The 20,000-nt window shown below is 43.3% G+C and overlaps 2 protein-coding genes across 2 annotated transcripts in view; both read left to right on the top strand.

The window, feature by feature from the left end:
* Nucleotides 1–16,104, top strand: part of ube2d2 (ubiquitin-conjugating enzyme E2D 2) — a 16,152-nt gene extending 48 nt beyond the window's left edge. The window contains exons 1-7 of the mRNA XM_079744945.1: nt 1–747; nt 2,194–2,257; nt 7,746–7,777; nt 7,933–8,010; nt 10,903–11,008; nt 13,347–13,440; nt 14,841–16,104. The exon at nt 1–747 is cut by the window's left edge and continues 48 nt beyond it. Of these exons, the coding sequence (XP_079601071.1) occupies nt 724–747; nt 2,194–2,257; nt 7,746–7,777; nt 7,933–8,010; nt 10,903–11,008; nt 13,347–13,440; nt 14,841–14,886 (444 nt within the window). The 5' untranslated portion in view covers nt 1–723 and the 3' untranslated portion in view covers nt 14,887–16,104. The remainder of the gene's footprint in view (nt 748–2,193; nt 2,258–7,745; nt 7,778–7,932; nt 8,011–10,902; nt 11,009–13,346; nt 13,441–14,840) is intronic.
* A 576-nt stretch (nt 16,105–16,680) lies between these two features.
* Nucleotides 16,681–20,000, top strand: part of LOC307081992 (CDGSH iron-sulfur domain-containing protein 1) — a 4,294-nt gene continuing 974 nt past the window's right edge. The window contains exons 1-2 of the mRNA XM_079745391.1: nt 16,681–16,816; nt 18,296–18,498. Of these exons, the coding sequence (XP_079601517.1) occupies nt 16,696–16,816; nt 18,296–18,498 (324 nt within the window). The 5' untranslated portion in view covers nt 16,681–16,695. The remainder of the gene's footprint in view (nt 16,817–18,295; nt 18,499–20,000) is intronic.

The following is a 20,000-nucleotide window of genomic DNA, read 5'->3' as shown; positions in this document are numbered from 1 at the left end:
GGGACATTAAAGTCTCCTGTGCCTATGCGAGAAAATCACAAGGGACACACAGGAAAGCTTCGCGTAGTAGAAAGACAACGCGTCAGAAGATTAGAGACGAGTTTTCTTTTCTATGTTTAATATAATGGGTCCCGGTGGGTGACTCGCAGACGACCTGAAACATTTTTACAATGCCACTTTTTCCGTCGTTTTAAAGATGTTTATTTCTTCCACAGAAACGACTGATTTGACATGGTTTAAATTCGTTTGTAGCAGAGTATTTATTCAGTAAGTAGACTAGCATTCATCCTTAAGTTCGGCGAATTCAGGGTTGTTAGAAACTGGGTGTTTCGACCCTTCTTGTTATGTCTGTTCAAACAGAGAGCGCGGAGCAAGGAGGACGGTTCTATCTCGGTCGTCTGCGCGCTCAACGAAACCCAGCGGTACAGATGCGCATGTCGGCGGAAGGGTTTTATTCACAGCGCAGTATTGTGAGTGATCCGGCGGCCGCTGCAGTAGGAGGAAGGACCGCGTTTACGGTTCTGGTGCTTCTACCTCTTGTGTCTCTCTCTCAATTTTTGCTTCGAAACCCTATCGGTGGCGTCTTCTGATATCAATCGGTGATTCGGATGAACAGTGACGGCCTTTTATGACCTACAATCAGCGGCGTTACCCACCGTACAGTGACACCCATCGCCATTTTACCCGCTACACGTTTTCCGTGACAGCAGCGCTAGCACAACAATGGCTCTGAAGAGAATCAACAAGGTGAGGAAGGCCCGCTCCAGCACAGCCCTGCTCTACCACTGTCTAACCCCACTCCATAGCAGGTGTTTAATCACCACGGGGATCATGGTGGAGACGGAGCAGGGACGTAATCCCGGTGGTCGGTGTGGGTGAAGTAACGAGACGAAGCCCCAGACCGGAGCGGCGGCAGCGCCGTGTCGGTGTCGCTGCTCCCCGTGTCCACGGCTAACGATACTTCCACGGGACCATCTGAAACACACACACACCTCGATGTATCGGAGCTGTGTTTCACAGGGTTTTATGCGAGGGAAAGTGATAGAGTTAATATACGTGTTTTTTTTTCGTGGGTCGATGTCATCCTCAGTCTGTTGGTGTCGGTGTTCAGCTTGGCGATAGCTAGCCTGTTAGCCCCGGAGCTAGCTGCCTGTGCGATCAGCGCTGGGGCTCCTCCGTCGAGCAGGCTGTGATTTGAGCCTCCTTGTTTTGAGGTGGACTTATGTGTTCTGTGTGTCAGTTCACACCACGGGTTGATCGATGGTCGTTCGGCCTGTGTGCGCTGGGCCTGCGTCACGGTGGTAGCCAGTCTGCTAGCCCCCCCGTGCTAGCGGTGTCACCGGGCTGGTCTGACAGCTAAGGGTTTATTCAACCAGCCTCTAGCCGGGGCTAAAGGTGGATGGTCTGACAGCCACGGCCTTTTTCAACCAGCCTCTAGCCGGAGCCAAGGGCTCATTTCAACCAGCCTCTAGCCGGAGCTAAAGGTGGCCGGTCTTTAAGGTCTGACAGTTAAGGACTAATTCAACCAGCCTCTAGCCGGAGCTAAAGGTGGATGGTCTGACAGTTAAGGGCTTATTCAACCAGACTAGCCGGAGCTAAAGGTGGCCGGTCTGGATGCGGGTCCCACGCGTCGTCGGTCCTTGATGTCATGTTGCTGTCAACAGAAGCGGGGCGCAAACTAATATTATTCTGTCCCTTCTGTTTTCAAGTGAACCAATGCTGCGCATGTAGGTTCATGTGCTGGCCTCTACATTCGCTGTACCAGCTATTGTAGTGAGACGACCCAACGCAATTGTTTACTGATGTGCCTTCACTATCCTATTCTATAATCCTGTTCTGTTATTTGTATTAAGTTGATGAATAGCATTTTCCTACACATTGGGCCTTCACGCCGGTGACTCCGTTATCAATGCCTACAGTAAAACCATTAGCTCCATAAGTCATCTATGTTGCTGTCATGTGGGCTGCATATAAATTCAGAGATGGCGTATGACGTTACATTTTACTTCCAAAATGTGTAATAGTGTAATACAAGCAAGCTTAGCATTTCAGCATCGCTATATCCAGCAGTGTTATATTTCATGTTTATGTTCTTACACACAGTGAGTATCTTTATGTACATAGTGTATGCCAGTAATAACTGTTCTACTAAGGTCCTCCTTATACAACTTTGGCTTACTTTCTTTGTCTCAGGAGTTGAATGACTTGGCACGGGACCCGCCAGCTCAGTGCTCTGCAGGACCAGTAGGAGAGGACAGTAAGTAGACCTTTACCTTTCTGAGACGCCCACTGCACATATCGTCACCCCTGCTCTTTCAATTCAATTCAATTTTATTTGTATAGCCCTTAATCACCATTACAGTCTCAAAGGGCTTAACAGGCCAAATATTTATGACACCCCCCTTTACCCAAGCCCCCACAAGGGCAAGAAAAAACTCCCTTGAAATTAGCAAGGAAGAAATCTTGAGAAGAAACGCATAGTAGGGGATCCCTTCTTCCAGGGATGGTCAGGAGTGCAATGGGTGCCATAATTGACATACAGGTAAATACATGCACATCATGTTAAAATGGTGATGTGGTGCTGGCCGGTTGACCATGAGGAGAGTCCAGGCATCCAGTCCAGTCACCGCAACACACTAGAACAGACAGAATAGTGAATTAGAACGGAACAGTACATAGTGGGAATGTATACTGTATTAACAAAAGCACAAACAAACAGAGTGGTCTTCACTTCGCATCTGTCGTTTTCACACTCCTATGTTCCAAATGCAAGATCGTAGAGGTGCGTTTTGAGCTTTACTTTGAATAGCTACAGAGTCAGCTTCCCTGATCACTTGTGGCAGCCTATTCCATAGGAAGGGGGCTCGATAGGCAAACGCTCTCTGTCCAGCCGATTTCTTTTTAACCTTCGGCAGTGAAAGAAGGCCAGCTGCCGAAGACCGGAGGGACCGAGAAGTCCAGTCTTGATGAAACAAATGCATGAATCAGTGTCTCTGTATCCGCTGCAGATAACATTGGTCTGATTCTTGCAATGTTTCTCAGATGGAAAAAGGAAATTCTAGTTATACTTCTAACATGTTGGTTAAAGCACAGTTGAGGGTCGAGCAGGACACCAAGATTCTTGACAGATGCACTCTGTGGGATGGCGAGGCCCTCCAACCACAGTGAGACATCCTCAAACTCTCTCCGGTCCCGCTTCGAGCCGATAATTATCAGCTCTGTCTTCCCAGTGTTAAGCTGTAGGAAGTTTTGTGACATCCAGCCCTTCACCGCAGCCAGACAGGACTCAACCCTCTGGATCTGTGCCGAGTTCCCTGAATCTACAGGAATGAAGAGCTGGGTGTCATCCGCGTAGCAGTGGAAACTAATTCCGAAGCTGCGGATAACGTCGCCCAAGGGAAGCATGTAGATTGCAAAAAGTAATGGACCACGGACTGACCCTTGTGGTACGCCAAAGCGTAGTTTGCAGTGTTTTGATTCTGAACCCTCATGGAGCACGAATTGGGTTCTATCTGTGAGGTATGATTCAAGCCAACCAAGAGCCGTACCCCCGAAATCAACATAGTGCTCAAGACGGTGAAGAAGAGTGCTATGGTCGATCGTGTCGAACGCAGCACTAGCAGCAGCACAAGCATTGTTGTATTTTTATCCAAGGCAAGAAGGATGTCATTTACAACTCTTGTAACATCAGTTTCAGTTAAGTGGAAATTCCTGAACCCTGACTGGAAAGGTTCGAAGAGATTGTTCCTTGTCAGATAATAATTTCAGAGGGAGTCTGGTTAACACTAATCTCTGAAAAGATTGGTGCAATAGATACATCTTCCTGATAAACTGCTTCAGCTAACCTGTTTCTAGCAGGTTTTCTAAACTCCTGCAACCCAGCGTGCTGTGAGTGGATGAGTCACGCCTGGCTAAGACATCTATCTATGTTTTTTGACATAATTGAGGCGCCTAACCCAGTAGGGTGTAGGCCGTCTCTCATGAGCACACCAGGGCGGCCCCACAAGGAGGGCCAGTTATCTATGAAACCAAAGCCCTGCTCTGAACTATATCGTGCCAGCCAGCCATTTAGAGACAATAATCTACTATAGCGCTCATCATTACCCTTATTGGGTAGAGGGCCAGAGAGGATTAATCGATGCCGACACATCCTTCTGGCGAAGTCACAAAGCCTAGCTATGTTGCTTTTTGTGACCTAAGTTTGTCTCGTCCTCGCATCGTTGGTGCCGACATGAACTACAATGTTGTCCAAACTAGTGTCTGTGTTTGCCAGCACCCTAAGATTAGCTTCAATGTCGGGAGCCCTGGCCCCAGGTAGGCAAATCATTTTTGCTGGCGAGTGTAGTCTAACTTTACGTGTAACAGAGTCGCCTATGACTAGCGTTTTTGCCCCCGAAAAAGACTTGCGAGGCAGGCTACTGACAGCAGCCTGCCTCGCAAGTGGTGCTGCCGACAGGATTGCCTTGATGGAGTCACTGCTAACAATAGCGTTAGCTCTACGAGTCCGCCTGGCGGGTCTCTTCTCTGTACTTTCTGGAGCATCTGTCTTCTTTATGCTCGCTACCCTTTCATCCTCTAACTGACATATACGTCTCTCTAACAGAGCTATCTTATCCATGAGAAAGGCGGAACAAGAGCAACCGGATTCCATGCTTACCGTGGTTGATGCAGACGGAGCTCCAATGAGGAAACAGCGAATACAATACAGAGTATGCAGAACAGGTCACAGATATAAATACCGGAAAATAGATACAAACCGAGATACAAACCGAGATAGCAGGTCGACGCTAAGCGTCCTGCTAACCAAACCAAACAAACCAAGCCGGCTACCCGGAAGTTGTGCCTGCGGCGTCACACGGCAGCCTCGGGTCAGCCTGTGGAGAGAGAGCACAGGTTAGAGCAATCAATGTGGTCAATGTTGTCTGTAATTTAAGTTGTAATGGATCAGTAGGTCACCGGCAAGTGTGTGATTAGTCCTTCCCAACTAACTTGCACACAAAGTGTGTCGTGCTCCGGGCTACGCATTTCCTTACTTTTTTTGGCAAACAAGTTTAGTTTACTTTGCCATATCTTTTTACTCAGATCACATTATGCTTCTACTTCCTTAAAAATCTTCCTTCACATACAGGACTTCAAGCCTGTTCTACGAAATTCCTACAAATGTGCGCACGGTTCAAGCTTTTTTCCTATTAACATAGGCATTTTTTAAGGCAACGTTTTGTGAATAAGGACACAGACAAAATCAACCAAAAACACACATACCAAATGCAGGTAAATTACTGGGGCAGATTATATGGAAGTTAGATCAGCATCTGGAAGCAATTTTCCGGCACATAAAATATCTTGTATAAAGCAAGTTGGCTTTAGATGCACACCTACACTCAATAATTTGTTATCTTTTAGCAGTGTATAGACAAATCAAGCCATTGAGATATTCACTTCACTCTGAACAGTAGCCATTTCCTCATAAAGTTGAATGTTTGCTTCCTAGGTGTTTGTGTTTGTACTGGGCAAGGAAAATGTCAGGGATTGTAAATGATGATGATGATGCATATTTTTGGTTTGCTAAACTTGAGATCTAGAGATGACTGGCTCTCAATACATTTTTCTAGTAGCCCCTGTGTTTGAGAGCACCCTGCCCCCCCCCCCCCCCCCCCTCCCCCCCGCCTCTTCAAACACAACCAAGCCTTCTGTTCAGAGTACACTCTAGTCAGCTGCCCATTTCAATTTGAATCCAATTTCAACCCATGCAATATAATGACTTTCATTTATACATTTACATTAGATATGAGCACATCTACAGGGTTTTAGTCACACCAATTTAAGTGGAATTAGGTCTGGGTCTGGCCTTATGTCATTGAGGCCTCTCCCTCTTTGGGAAACATCAGTCCCATTCAGGGATCCATCCCTTTTTAAACCAATCAGGAGTATTCAATGGATTTAGCATGGGCTATCATTTATAGGGCTGTAGTCAACCAAAGAACATCCTGTAGACCAAAATTCAACAAACTCTACGACCAACCAACGCTTGGGAAAACTAAAACCAATCTGCCACATTGCTCTCTACTTTACCTGATCGCCTAAATAGCATGTGAGTGCTGTATGTAGGAGGTCAGTGTGTTGCCGATCCTTTCATGCTCAGAGTCTGACTCGGTTTCCGGCTCGCACCAGACGAGACACAGCACTCGCTCGGACAGCATCGTGTAGTAGAAAGACAACATGTCGGGAGATTAGAGTCTATGTTTTGTTCTGTTTTTAATATAATGGGTCCCAGTGGGTGACACTCCGATGCGTGCCAAAGTGTCACATTTTATACGGTCATACTCCAAGCCCATCGAGTGTTAAAAGTGAAGTTGATGGAGCATCGCAGACAAATGCCAACACACTTGTCGTCATTTTTTTAAGCAGATGCTGCCACACAAACTACTGATTTGACATGGTGTGGAGTAAATAGTCACTAAATAGACTACCAGTCATCCTTAGGTTTAACGGGTTCAGAGTTGTAAGAAACTGGGTGTTTTGACCCTTCTTATGTGTCTGATGATTATAGCTCATAATAATGAAGTTATAATATATATGTAACTTTGCAGCCTTGAATATTTTTCATAATTAACGTTATCTCTTACACAATATAGCCAGTCACTCGTAAATACAATGCATCAGTTTGCATATGTCCCCCCTGCCCTGAAAGTTTTAGCTGAAGGTTTTTTTCCTTAGGAAAGTAACGTTAGTGATTGTCAGCCCAAATCGATTTTTCAATCTCTTTTGTGTGTCATTGATAATACAAGTTCTCAATGAAAATATGAAGTAAAAGTTGTTTTGATCAGGTTTTTTTAGAGTGATGAATAACCTTTGGTATTAACAGTGAATAGTTGGTATTGTATCACAAACTTCCTCTGCTAACAATACATGCAATAACGGCATTTTATCAAAAAGTATTTTCTGTTCATTATTCCTCTGACTTGGATTATGATCATTGTGACATCTTTCTGTAGCTCATTCAACTGGTTAATAAAAAGCAAGTGAAATTTACGTACTCATTTCTAAGATTAGACTACTCCAGCCCTAAAAGCCTTTAATGAAGATCTGATGTCCTAAATAATTTTTTGTTTTTATACATAATGGATCCATTTGACCCTTTTCAATTCAATTATGAACCCTTGTGTGTTTTAATAACTTGGCAACAAGTAATTATGAAGTCTGTCATCATTTGACATCCATTCTTGGGGTCATGATTAGATTAAAATTGATTTGTGTGTGTGTGAGATTGTGCTATCCATTTGATTTGAGGTATTTTCAGTCACATTTTGTGACTGTGTGTCCTCAGTGATCCCTTACATAAATGTGGTCTTGAAGGCTGTGTTTACAGGGTTTACATTTAAATGTTTGATTTGCTTGACAGTAATACTTTAATACTTAAACAATTCCAGATAGCAACCAACATTATATAACTCATAGTTTCCATGGTTTCGATGTTTGATGTTACAGTCAGTGACGGTTTCAACCACAATGAAGAAATATTCATGCTGGGCAATTTTCAGATTATGAATCAAAACAAATGTGGTCTGCACAGTATAGGAACTGTTATTTCTTCTTATAAAATTTATAGTTCTGATGATATGTCTGATCTGCTTTTTACAGATTAGCATTACAATCTTGGCAAATGCAACACAGAGAATGTATAATGTGGAAATGACTTCAGACTTGGTTTCTCACCCCCCAAATCTGTCTTTGCTTTGTTTCAGTGTTTCACTGGCAAGCCACAATAATGGGACCCGTAAGTAATCGCTTGAAAATACGTTTACGCTTCTATGCATAAAACATTATACTATACACAATGTACCACGTAATTGGACCATTTTCTTTCATAATTGTCTCAAAGCGTAGTTTCTGTGATTAATTATCTTTGCTTTTTTCCCCCCCCCACTGTAGAACGACAGTCCTTACCAAGGCGGGGTATTCTTTCTGACCATTCACTTCCCCACAGACTACCCCTTCAAACCGCCAAAGGTAAGACCAACACAGACAGACAGAGAGAGAACCCTCTGCAAAACTGTGGTCTCCCAGGGCTCCGGTGTGGTTGACCATTATCAGAATCAGTTTCATCCAGGTTTCTGTTCAACTGCCGCCCGACATCAGAAATGCCTCTTCAATTTCAGTATTCAAATCCAGGCCCCAAACAAACCTTTTCACACTGGCCTTCCTTCATCACCCTGACCTGAAAATTATTTAAGGAAATTAATGATTGTGCTTCATTTACATGGCTAGCACTGCCTTAATTAGTCACCATCATCGATGACTCTGTTGCAGAAAATGTATTTTTCTAAAATGCAATTATTTTAACACGTTATTATAAATGTGTGACTTCAATATCAGTACATCTTGGCTGCGTTCACTTCAGGTTCTTTGGGCTCCAGTCATTTTAGGGGTTAGTAGTAGTATTCATTGTTGGTAGCAGAGTCTGCTGCCAGAGAGGTGGGGCATGGAGGTTCCCCCAGACCAAAAGCTACAGAAGTTAGCTAATGCTTTAAATGAGCCGTCTGCTTGCTGCGTAAAATGTCTGGCATTTCACAGCCGCCGTACCGCAGCACGCAGAAACAACTGAAGAGAAACGGGTACTGCTCTGGAAGGCCGACCACGAGAACAGTTAAAAGCACCGATCCCACCGACCGTTTTGAACAGCCAGCAGCCTGCTTTGCCGTTTTTATCCTATGGATCCCGCGCTGAGTAGATAACCCGTCCATTATTATTAGAAGGCGGAGCTCTGCCCTGGTGGCTGCTATATACACTCATTGTTGGAGTCCTAGGCACTCTTCTCCCTTGCTATCTTTCAAATTTTACAGGTGTAGGCTAGAATCTGGGCTGATGCTACATTGATTGACAGTGTTTGTTGGGATGTATGCCGCGGGGGTATTTAGAAATACCATCAAAAATACAAACGCTCCTCTTTGCATTCATCTTATGAAAACATTAGATATTATCTTGATGTATTTTGGCCAAGTTTTGAAGCAGGATATATAATTAAATAAGTGCATTGTTGTTGAGACTGAAATAGTTTTTTTCGCCACCAATTAGTGTCTGGTCCGGGTAGACAGAGTACCACCGCGTTGGTCAAGTCTTTCAATATTGACCACCCGCCCGGAACGTCATGACATCAAATCTGAAAGAGACATTTATAGCAGCAAAGTGATGCTGTGCTGTTGTATTACAACAATCACAGAATAGCAGTTTATGCAGTTTGAATGTATTGATGATGGCATCGGATATTGACGCTCCGAATTACAGCGATATGAAGCGGGGTACACGTCAGATCGCTTTAAAGTGGCGGTCACCGGTCTCAGTGCCATGTGTCTAGCGATGTCTACATGCCCAGGGGACAGGCGGACAGCAGCACTCCTCTCTGAAGAGTCATCGTTTGGTTGATATTTACAAAAGTACCCCGCGATAAACAATAACCTAACGAAAAAGCCATTGCCCTGGATACGTCAACGTTTAAAATGTCCCTAATGGATTAAAACGTTGAAAAATGCTGTTTTGTTGTGCACTTATTTTACACTCAAGTCTGCGACTGCAACTATCAATATAGACACGTGGAAAGTCAAGTTATCCTGTGTTATATACAGTACGGTGTGTGTGCGCGTTATACCCGCAGCGCCACTGGCCACAACGTTTCTCACCTGCTTTTGAGGGTTGCAGAGCTACGGAATACCCTTCTAAACTGCAGTCTTTAATGTTGAAGGGCAATTAGGTACTTTTTGAAACGGGAGACATACCTGTTTTAACTGCGTCGAAGTTAGGCTGCTATTTAGGGCAGGGAACTTTGTAGTTTGCCGATTGTGTAGAAATATCGACCGAAATGATGACTCAATAGAGAGGAGTGGTGCTGCCGGAGGCGGCCTCACTTGTTCTCCTCAGAAGGTCTACATCGCTCGACATACGGGACTCCTGGCGATGATCACCTCTTCGGTTCACTGGGTCATCGCTGGAATTCTCAGTGTGAATATCGGTTGAAAATCCACAATCTTTGTAACTTAAAGAACCTTCAAGATGCGAAAGCTGTTTATTTGTTCCTTTTTAAATACACAGCACTACATTATTACATTTCTCTATCAGTTTTAATTTCGGGGTGTTCCTGGCAGGCGATCGTTATTGTATAACCGCAGCCCGCCGGGCTAGCCAGTAAACATCGGTTAACAAACCGAGTTTAGTCCTGTTGACAATGAAACCCTCGAAGACTATAATAATAACAATGGAGCTGTTTTTATTATGTTTTTATTATACAATTGAAGGTGAACAAAAAACTGAAGAGCCAAGAGCTCTGAGACTCATTTGTCATCTTTGAGGGTTCAACCCTGAAAGGAACATTGAGAATATTGCTATGTCTTACCTTTTAAGGTATTATTTTAACTAATGATTACATGTTGGTTTCTCTTATGTAGCATCTACAGTAGCTGCTATCATTGCTTTACACGGGGAATGGGTTAGCCTAGCGATTGTAATACTTGCACTTGGTTCTATGAACATCTTTGCTGTACCGACAGCGATATATTGTTTCACTCATTATGACAAATGTACTTATTATAACAAATGCACTTATTGTAAGTCGCTTTGGATAAAAGCGTCTGCTAAATGCCCTAAATGTAAATGTCTTATTCCGCTATCTCTTTATCTGTCCAAGGCAAAACCGTCTGAAATTGTTTTATACATTTTTGGATGAAAAGTTTCTTGTTTAGATAAATTCTTTAATCCAATGATTAATCAATAGAGAACATGACTATGAAATATGGCCATAGAATATGGAAGTGGCTACCCTAATATAAACATTTGAATGATCCACAGTCCTCCACAGACACGCTGCCTTGTCCTTTGCCCATCATGCCGTCTTGTGTTTCCCATCCACAGGTTGCATTCACCACAAGAATCTACCACCCAAATATCAACAGCAACGGCAGCATTTGCCTTGATATTCTGCGGTCACAGTGGTCCCCCGCTCTCACCATCTCCAAAGGTAGGCTCCTCCTTCCCCTCAGGTCCTCCTCTCTGCTCTGGGGGCTGCCTCTGTGAGGACACGTGCATCAAGGTTTTACCAGGCATGGCTCTCCACTGACCAGAAGAGAGGCACATCCCTTGGTTGATCAGGCTGTGTGATGTCATGGTTAGGAAGGGCAGGTTTAACTATAATATAGCCTATTGGGTCAGTGACTTATGGCCTTTCTATGCAGAGTGCTGTGTTGGCTTAAACAACCTCGGCCTCTTTGTAACGGACCCCAGAACGTAACGGGCGGTAGTGGAGCAGCCCCTATTGAGTTCCTCTAGTGGTTCAGCCAGTAAACATTGCACAGGTGATTTGTGAGCTGTTGAGTGCGGGCGTTTAATAGGTCATAGTAGGTCAGGTAACTCATACTTTGTCAGGTTTAAGGCGCACACACTACCCCAAACAGCCTTTTGTGTGTAAAGTTTGCCTCAAAAGTGGCAACACAGTTTAACCTTTCCACTAAGATCGGTCTGAAACACATGCTTATTTAGTATGGGGAATGTTTAGAAGTGCAGTGAAACAGCTAATGTAGCTAATAATACAATCTGTATTATTAGCTCTGGACCCTGTGGGGGGGGGAGGGGCTCTGGACCCTGTGGGACTGCACTTCTCTGGGACGCTTTGACTCATGAACGGGGAAGGTTATTTATTCTTTTTTATAACTGAAGTGTATGCTAGGGCTGTGCGATAGGACCAAAATAACATATCCCGATATAGGTCATTCATTATCCCGATAACGATATATATCACGATATAACACATTTTCTGTAAATTCAATGGATAAGTAAAGGTGTAAAAAAAATAAAGGTAACTTACTCATGATTATTTTTCTCCTTTTATTTAGAACCTTTGTGCAAATTTTCAATTAAGCATGTAACAAAATATAAAATATTTTGTTACATGCTTAAAAAGGTAAATAGAAAACACTTTTCAACTAGAGTTGCAAACAAAATATAGGCCTTAAATGTGAATATGTTCAAAAATATCAAAACCAACCATATAATACTCTAACAGTAGAACTGTTTGAATTGTAGCAGCAAACAAAAATGAATATGGGCCTAATATAAATATTGGTATATAGAATACCAAATTCAAACATGGCAAAAAACTATAGTATATAATAAACTATAGCAGCAAATAAGACTCACAAAAATAGATAAAATATAACAAGTAAAAAAACACTCCTTCAAGTTTGAATTATAGCAGCATTATACGAAAACAACCAAAGTGCCGCAAACAAAATAAATATATCATCCGTAGACTCTCTCCGTACTGTTTGACATGATTCTTGCCTAGGTGGTAAAAGAGGTTAGTGGTGTTGAGTCTATTGAGGGGACCGGTCTGCGGCATACTTTGCAAAGTACGGTTTTCTGGTCCGTGTCAGACTTTTCATACCCAAACCACGTCCATGCGACAGAAGTAGCATCTTTTAGGAACGAGCTCCTCGTTTTGTCTTGGCTGGTCGGAGTTCTTCTCCTGTTCAGAATTACCCCGTTCTGTTTCACGTTCACCCTCCTCCATGTTTGTTTGTGTTGCCTTCATGTGCCGTGTGGAAGAACCTAAAGCGTCGTCCAAATGACGAAAAATAGTACCGTAAAGTGTGATTTGCGACAAGACAAAATAAACAATAGAGCATGATATGAAACGATGTAATTAAAACGTTTTTATTTCGTCACACGAAATATATCTTCATATCGCAGAGCCCTAGTGTATGCCATAGCTGAAGTGTGTGTGTTTGCCTATGTTTGTAGCGTTGCATTTTTAAGATGATTTGTTGAATAATTGAATATTACAAGCAGAACCTTTATTTTATTAATGATTTGACATGAATGTGTAAAATGGATCATATAATGTATTCCATTACGTAATAAGGGAATCTTGTTCATGTTAACATGGATACTTATGTCTTCTTTTGTTCCTGAACAATGGGTTCATCACCCCAAACAAGCTTTTAAAGTTCCCCTTTATAGATCCGTGTCTGGCTGCATCTCACACGGTGACATTGAACACAAAACAACTGAATTAGTTTGAGAGCCATTCTGTCCTGCTCAGCGTTTGTGGCCCTCTATTCTGATGTGGTCCCTGAGGAGCCATCAGGCCTTATTGTTCTGTGTCTTTGTGTGAACCACAGTAATGGCCACCGTAGCATTGGCCGTAACAAAAGGCTTCCTAATGGACCATCTATCAACATAGGAGGAGCTTTACTGCCCCGTCCGAGGGCTGCGCTGCATCTGCTCAGTCACTTCTATGGACCAGGTCTATTGGTAGCCCCTGCTCACATGTTCATCTTGTGGCTCTTCCCCTCCTGCAGTTCTCCTCTCCATCTGCTCTCTGCTGTGTGATCCGAACCCAGACGACCCCTTAGTACCTGAGATCGCCCGCATCTACAAGACGGACAGGGAGAAGTAAGTCCCGCCTTCACCTCTACCAGGAGGGACTCCTAATCCCTCCTAGAAAGAGAGTTAGATCTTATTATATGGTCGGTCCAGTAATCGCTAAAGAAATTAAATTATCGGGTTGTTCTGAGAAAATGTATATACATTTATTTTTATTGAATGAAGAAAACAAGTTGCTCTTAAAATCAGTTGCAGCCCAGATTTTATTATTATTGCATTTAATTGTAACTAGGAAATCACCAAATCACTTATTAGGACACCATTTACGTTCCCTCTTGATGCTCACACATTGTGAATCGTGGGTAACAACAATAGTGTTTTCATAAGCGATCTAAACATCCTGGTCTATAGGAATGGTATCAGTTGCATGCCATGCAAATGTTATAGAAACATTAGAAGTGACCTAGATTGATATCATCGATAGTGAGACACTTAGTTGACCTTTGTCTATAATAGTCTGATAATCTGTTGGGAACAGTATCAGAGAGTCATTCCACTGGGAGCATGTGGGTGCTAAATCAGTGATGATGCTTCTTGAAAGAATAGCCTACAAGTTACCACAATGTGTTTGTTTTTTTTGGGTTTGACTGTCTCCTCTGCAATTTACTGTTATGTTTTGCTTTGAATAAAAGTCCCTATTGTTCTTTTGATAAGCCCTTTGTGTAATGACAGTGGCATTATCCAATCTTTATTTATTTTTTAATCCACATTAACAAAAACATTTAAAATTGGCATTATTTCTTAACCATTAAAGAAAAAAAACGTAAAATGCAAACGGTCAACCTTAGCTGCACATCATACCACTCGGGGGTAAATTATTCTCTCAGCCGTTATGGCGGGAGTGTATCTCACTGTTCTATACTCTAAAACTCTGCATCGTTCTCATGTATGTTTAATTTGTAATCAGTCAAACGCCTCTATGTTGTCGTTATCGATGGGGGGTTGGTCATCCAGGGTTGGATGTTGATGCCATGCGTAATCAGCCTGAACCGAGCTCTCGGTCTCCACACCTCTTGATGTGCTACATTAATTACGGTACATGTTGGTGTATATTAAGGCTTATAGTAGCCTTTATTTTCTGTCAAACTGAAAGCAGACGCTGACATTAACAGACATTATTTAGCTGCATTAATAAAAAATACACATATCCTAAATGATTTGACTATCCGTTGTAATTGTCTCTGCTCTGACAAATCATACCAGACTATGCAAATCCTTAGTGGAGGACGCCCCTTATTAAACCCTCCGCCTATAAAGTGTGCTGCCCTGGAGACCAGCTCTGTCTGAAGGGCTGTCTTCTGGGAGCCACTACAGAGGAAAGCTGCTGGATGAGATGATCACCAGCCCTGTGGAACCATTAAAGACATGACAAAACGCTAACACTCTTCTCTCTCGTCTCTTCATCGCAGGTACAACAGAATAGCGCGGGAATGGACACAAAAGTATGCAATGTAGTGTTGGAGAAGAACCATGGCCAACCACCTCTACAACTGAAGGCTAGGGGAACTTTGAAGAAAAGAGAAAACAAACAACAACAAAAAAAAGTACAAATGAAAAAGCTTAAAACAAGATCTTGTTGGTTTCCATTGGAGTGCTTTCTTTGAGCCACGCCCCCCCCACCAGAGCACCTGTAGAACTCCCTCTCCCCCCGGGGCCCTCGGTGTCTCCCTGTCCCCCCGCCCACTCTGCTGTACATATTTTCAACTCGATATGGAAAACACGCCCCGCCCTCCTCTCCCCTGTGACCCCGACCCCACCACGGTACCCTTTTGTTTTATTTGATTTGGTCACGTCCTTCCTATCCCACGGCGTATGGACAGTGTGCCACACACCAGACGCCCTGATCTCCCAGTTCTGAACCCATGTGCGCAAATTCCCTCACTCACTCGCTGACTCCAAACGTTGATCACTTTAAGCATTCCTTTTACCAGTACCTTTTATCAGTTAAGCTTAGGGGACCTGCTCCCCCCCCCCCCCCCCCCCCCCCTCTCCAAGGGGGGCGCGTTGGGGACAGGGACTCGGGGTAGAGGGATCATGTTTACGCTCTGCACTCTTTCTTGATTTTGCATTTTTCTTTGTATTCTTTTTTTTCTACGCCTCATCACCGACTGTAGGGGTGGCGATTCAAGCAAGCGGGTTTGGCAGTCGTGTCAAGGGGGCACGTTGAGTTTTCTATGAGGAAATCTATTTAACAAATTACAAAAAATCATGGCAGGATGTGTGAAATGGAGAACGTAATGTTAAACGGGCTGTTCTGGTCTCCTCTTCCATTCTACGAAAGGACTTGACCTGATCTGGTCACCCTTCCACCCCCCGCCTCACTGTGGCCATAGAACAAAGGTCCGCCCTTTTCACACAAACGCACAAACCAATACTTTCCCCATATCACCGCCACCGACATTAGACATTCACAACGTGGAAGTTCTACACCAGGTAATCCGTTTTGTTTTAATTTTATTTTAATAGTTTTTTTTTGTTTGTTTGAATCCCATAACTTTCTTTTAAATATTATTTTGCTATTGTTAAATTAGAGGCTAATATCATAAAGGCTACAGGACTGGCTTTGGGCTCTGGGAGCGAGGAGATCCCACTCTCCTCGCACAAAACTTCTGTATATTGAATTACCTGAGAGGCTCGTTGAGCTTTGTGTGTTGATTAAACTGTGTAATAAAACCTGTGGCTCCTGTTTTGACTCATTTCCAGGGCTCCTAGGGCCACTGTTAGAAGATGGTCACCGACCCTATGACTAGGTTTCATTTACATAATTAAGGGATTCTTACTGGGATAATCAAGTAATTCAAACGCTGGACCGAGGAGATGGTGTTGTTATTGAGTGGGGTGTTAGTATTGATTGACTTTGGTCATTTGGGTTATGTTAGATTCAATTTTAATTTATCAGAAACAATATTCCAAGATAAAAGTGAATTTGTTGAAACTCCATGCTGAGAATGTAGGACTCTTAAGTTATACGCTTCTTGAATGCACACTTAGGATGAAAAATCTAATACATTTTATTGTATCGCTCCATATTTAGTGGAAACATTTAATAGTTTAAAATATCTAAAGTGTTGTTGTTTTTTAAGCGTTAACAATAAAAAATGCATTCACTAATAAAGTCGTTATTGTAAACTAATAAATTATATTGATATATTTACTGGTGTGTATGAACCATGTCTGGTACTATTGAATAAGCTACCGTGTGAGGCTCTGGTCCTGATTGGCTGAGGTCCCCGTGACGTCACCAAACGAGGCAGTGCGTTACATATGGCAGAGTTCGGACTACGGAAGCTCGCCAGTGACCTTGTTGGGTTAGCAGGTACGAACTCCACCAGAACCAACATGACCATGCCTACCTTATCAAGCGCTGGATTCAGGATATCGAAAGGTAATTTAAGTGGATATTCATCACGACAATGTGGCTTAGCTTTGCTGCATAGCCTGATGCTAAAATTACTCTTCCACAGATCACATTAATAACAATAAATCTGAAATGTTTGTCTTGGTGCTGAGCAGACCTGATAACGCAGACCATAACAGCTTCCTTGTTTTCTCCGAACTATTTCTGAAGGTCGGGTATGGATTATGTTTAAGGTGCTGATGTCCATGTTAGCTAACCTGTAGCCCTGCGTGGCTGCACTGGATATATGTGACACTTCACACACTTGGACCAGCAGCTCTGGTCATTACCTACCGATCACGACAACATGTCTTATCCCTCTCTCTTAAATGAAGTCTATTTGTAAGACGTGCAGACAAGCTTGCATATCCTCTGTGTTAATCCCTTAAAGTTAGTCTTGTACCAACACATTCAATTATTTTTTTTAATTCACTCTAGTCCGAGATTTAAACCTTGTGTCTGGCTGACTTTAAGGCGTTCACACACTGGACGCTCGGCTCCTTGTGGTCTGTGTTTTGATTTACTAATGTTGGGAAGGAGACCAATCGGACCACCACGAGACGGGCTTTACGTTGAAAGATAATCGGCTGGTACAATAATCTGCAAATTACTGTTTAGCTCGACGGGAAAGTCAGCACAACTTTTATTAAATCAATACAAACTACCTACGAGCGCGGTAGATTTAATATGATCCGTTTTTATAAAAGTAGTATCCTTCGAGTGTATAGTTTTGCAAAGGAATCAACTAGGGTGCATATTTCTGTGGTTTAATAATGGCGCAGGGATTAGCTATTAGATGGGGTAGGGAGTGACTGCTCCACCTCAAATTGGCCTTTTTAATTGGTTGTGTCCGGTTTGCTCGTTTGAATTGAATGGAGACGTTTTGCCTTAAACACCGTGGTAGCATTTAGCTCAATACGATGTACCTGGTTGTAAATGTAATTCACCTCTTCGAGATGATTCAGATAATATTACTGAAGGCTCTTTACTGAATGAAGTATATCGGAGGCAGGCATCCTGTGGAGAACAGACGTCTCTCTCATTCTTTATATTTATCCTTTGTACACACTTTTCTCTAAGTCTATATTTACAATCTAACAGGCTAAGGCTCACCATGCCTTAGTCTTGGGAGATGGGAGAGAAACCGCATGAAGCGCATGCCAGCTCAACAGAAACCGGACCCAGGTTACTGGAGCTGGGAGGCAACATGTAGTATACAAAGCCCTCCAGAGATCCTACAGCCTCTTCTCACTGTTATGGTCCATCAGAATACAAACATTACTGCTGGTCGCTCCTGAAGGAGTGCTTTCCATAGATGATGGTTTGCACAAGGGATATCGATTTTAATTTTAAAAAGTGACCCCGTGTTCAGGACCATGGCTCTCGCCTTGGACCAGGGATGCTTTCCTCTTTGTACGAGCTCGGCCTCCTCCTGTATAGCGTGTCTCACCCTCTCCCTCCCTGCAGACCAGCTGATCGTGGCTGTGCCCGTGGCGGTGGTGGCGGCCGCGGGCGGCTTCCTCCTCAGCAGCTACCTGAGCGGGCGCAGCTGCAAGAAGGGCCGCGTCAACACCTGCATCTGCAAGGACAGCCCCAAGGTGGTGCACAGCTGTGACATGGAGGACATCGGCACCAAGGCCGTGTACTGCCGCTGCTGGAAGTCCAAGAAGGTCTGCTGCTCCCCGGCTGCTGCTCAGTCCCACTAGCCCTAACCACCGCTCCCGCTAGCATGACCTAAAGCGTGTGTGGTTAATCTGAACAATGACAAGTAATGGGCGTCACTAGGCCAGCCAATTGTCCAGTTAGGTCCGCCTGAATTAATGGAGCAATCAAATGAGAGACCTGGAACCTGTGTTAGGGAAAGCTCTGTATTTAATCTCGCTCCACATTACGTTTTCTGGAACAATTAGCTAAATTGGACTCTTTAGTGTTTCTTAGTCTTTGGAGAGACGGCACTTTTTGGATTCGCTTGTTTGTTTCCACCTAGTTTAAAATGCTCTTGCTACCCTGGCTGTATTGAAATGAGATTAAAGTGGACATATTATACCACCAGGTGTGAGTGTGATTAGCCTTACAAGCCGTTTCGAAAATCTGTCCCATATGACATCACTAGTGGACGTGTCCACCTAGATCTGTGCTGGATAGGTGAGCACTGTTAACTTCAGTCCACTGGGTAGGCTGGTAGACTGATCTATCCTGCACAGATCTAGGTGGAAATCCCTGCTAAATGGTTCATAGATGGGAAGACCATTGTAATGGAAGCTGTCTGTAGCTACTACTACTAATGGGCTAATTAGACGAATCACTGACCTGAGGAGCAGGCTACAGAAATGGGTCAAATCCTATTGACTCTGGCGTTTCACCTTTTAAGAAATGGGACTTTATTTCAGTTAGAATCTCATTTGTGTGCTTTTCCAAAGAGAACATTGTAAAAGCAGTGCATTGTGGGAGGAGAGCATACATGTGTGAGACACACACAGGATCTAGATCACTGTTGTCCGTCCTGTTTAGTCATGGAAATGAGCTGCTGGGATATGCTGATGTGCGTTTGTGTTTACACTGTTTGAGCCCCTGCTGCTCAATTATGCAAAACCCCTTGTCACTTTAAGAGACAATGACGTTTGGTCAACTAGAGACGGTAAAACCCTTTTTTTTTTTTTTTCTTTTTCCTTTTTTAAAAGGTCTATCCCTTAGGGCTAACACCCTAACCCACTTTTCAGTTCACTTTTTCAGTCTGTAAAATTTTGTAAATAATGGCATGGCCATTAATGTTCAACAGAGCCCAAAGTGATATTTTCAGCAGCGTCTGTCTTATTTTATTCTTGTTTTACTGTTCAGAGTTTGATGAGACTCATGACTCACCTGTTCAGAGTACACCTAGACTCTGCATAGCCAACCCCTTCCACTCCTCCTACTTATTGTATGTTGTACGTACAGGCACTTAATGTATGTCAGTTATAGTACTTAGTTGTATAGCATCTTATCCTAGTTAACTTATTGTATACGGGGAATGGGTTAACCTAGCGATTGTTAGATCTTGGCACTTGGTTCTATGAACATCCTTACTGTCCCCACGGTATATTGTTTCTTCTCTTCTGACAAATGTACTTATTGTAAGCCTCTTGGGATAGAAGCGTCTGATAAATGCCCTAAATGTAAGTTTGATGTGACT

The sequence above is a fragment of the Pollachius pollachius genome, assembly GCF_949987615.1.
Source record: "Pollachius pollachius genome assembly, chromosome: 10".
In the NCBI taxonomy this organism is placed as follows: domain Eukaryota; kingdom Metazoa; phylum Chordata; class Actinopteri; order Gadiformes; family Gadidae; genus Pollachius; species Pollachius pollachius.
This window is presented reverse-complemented; position numbering and strand designations above follow the sequence as displayed.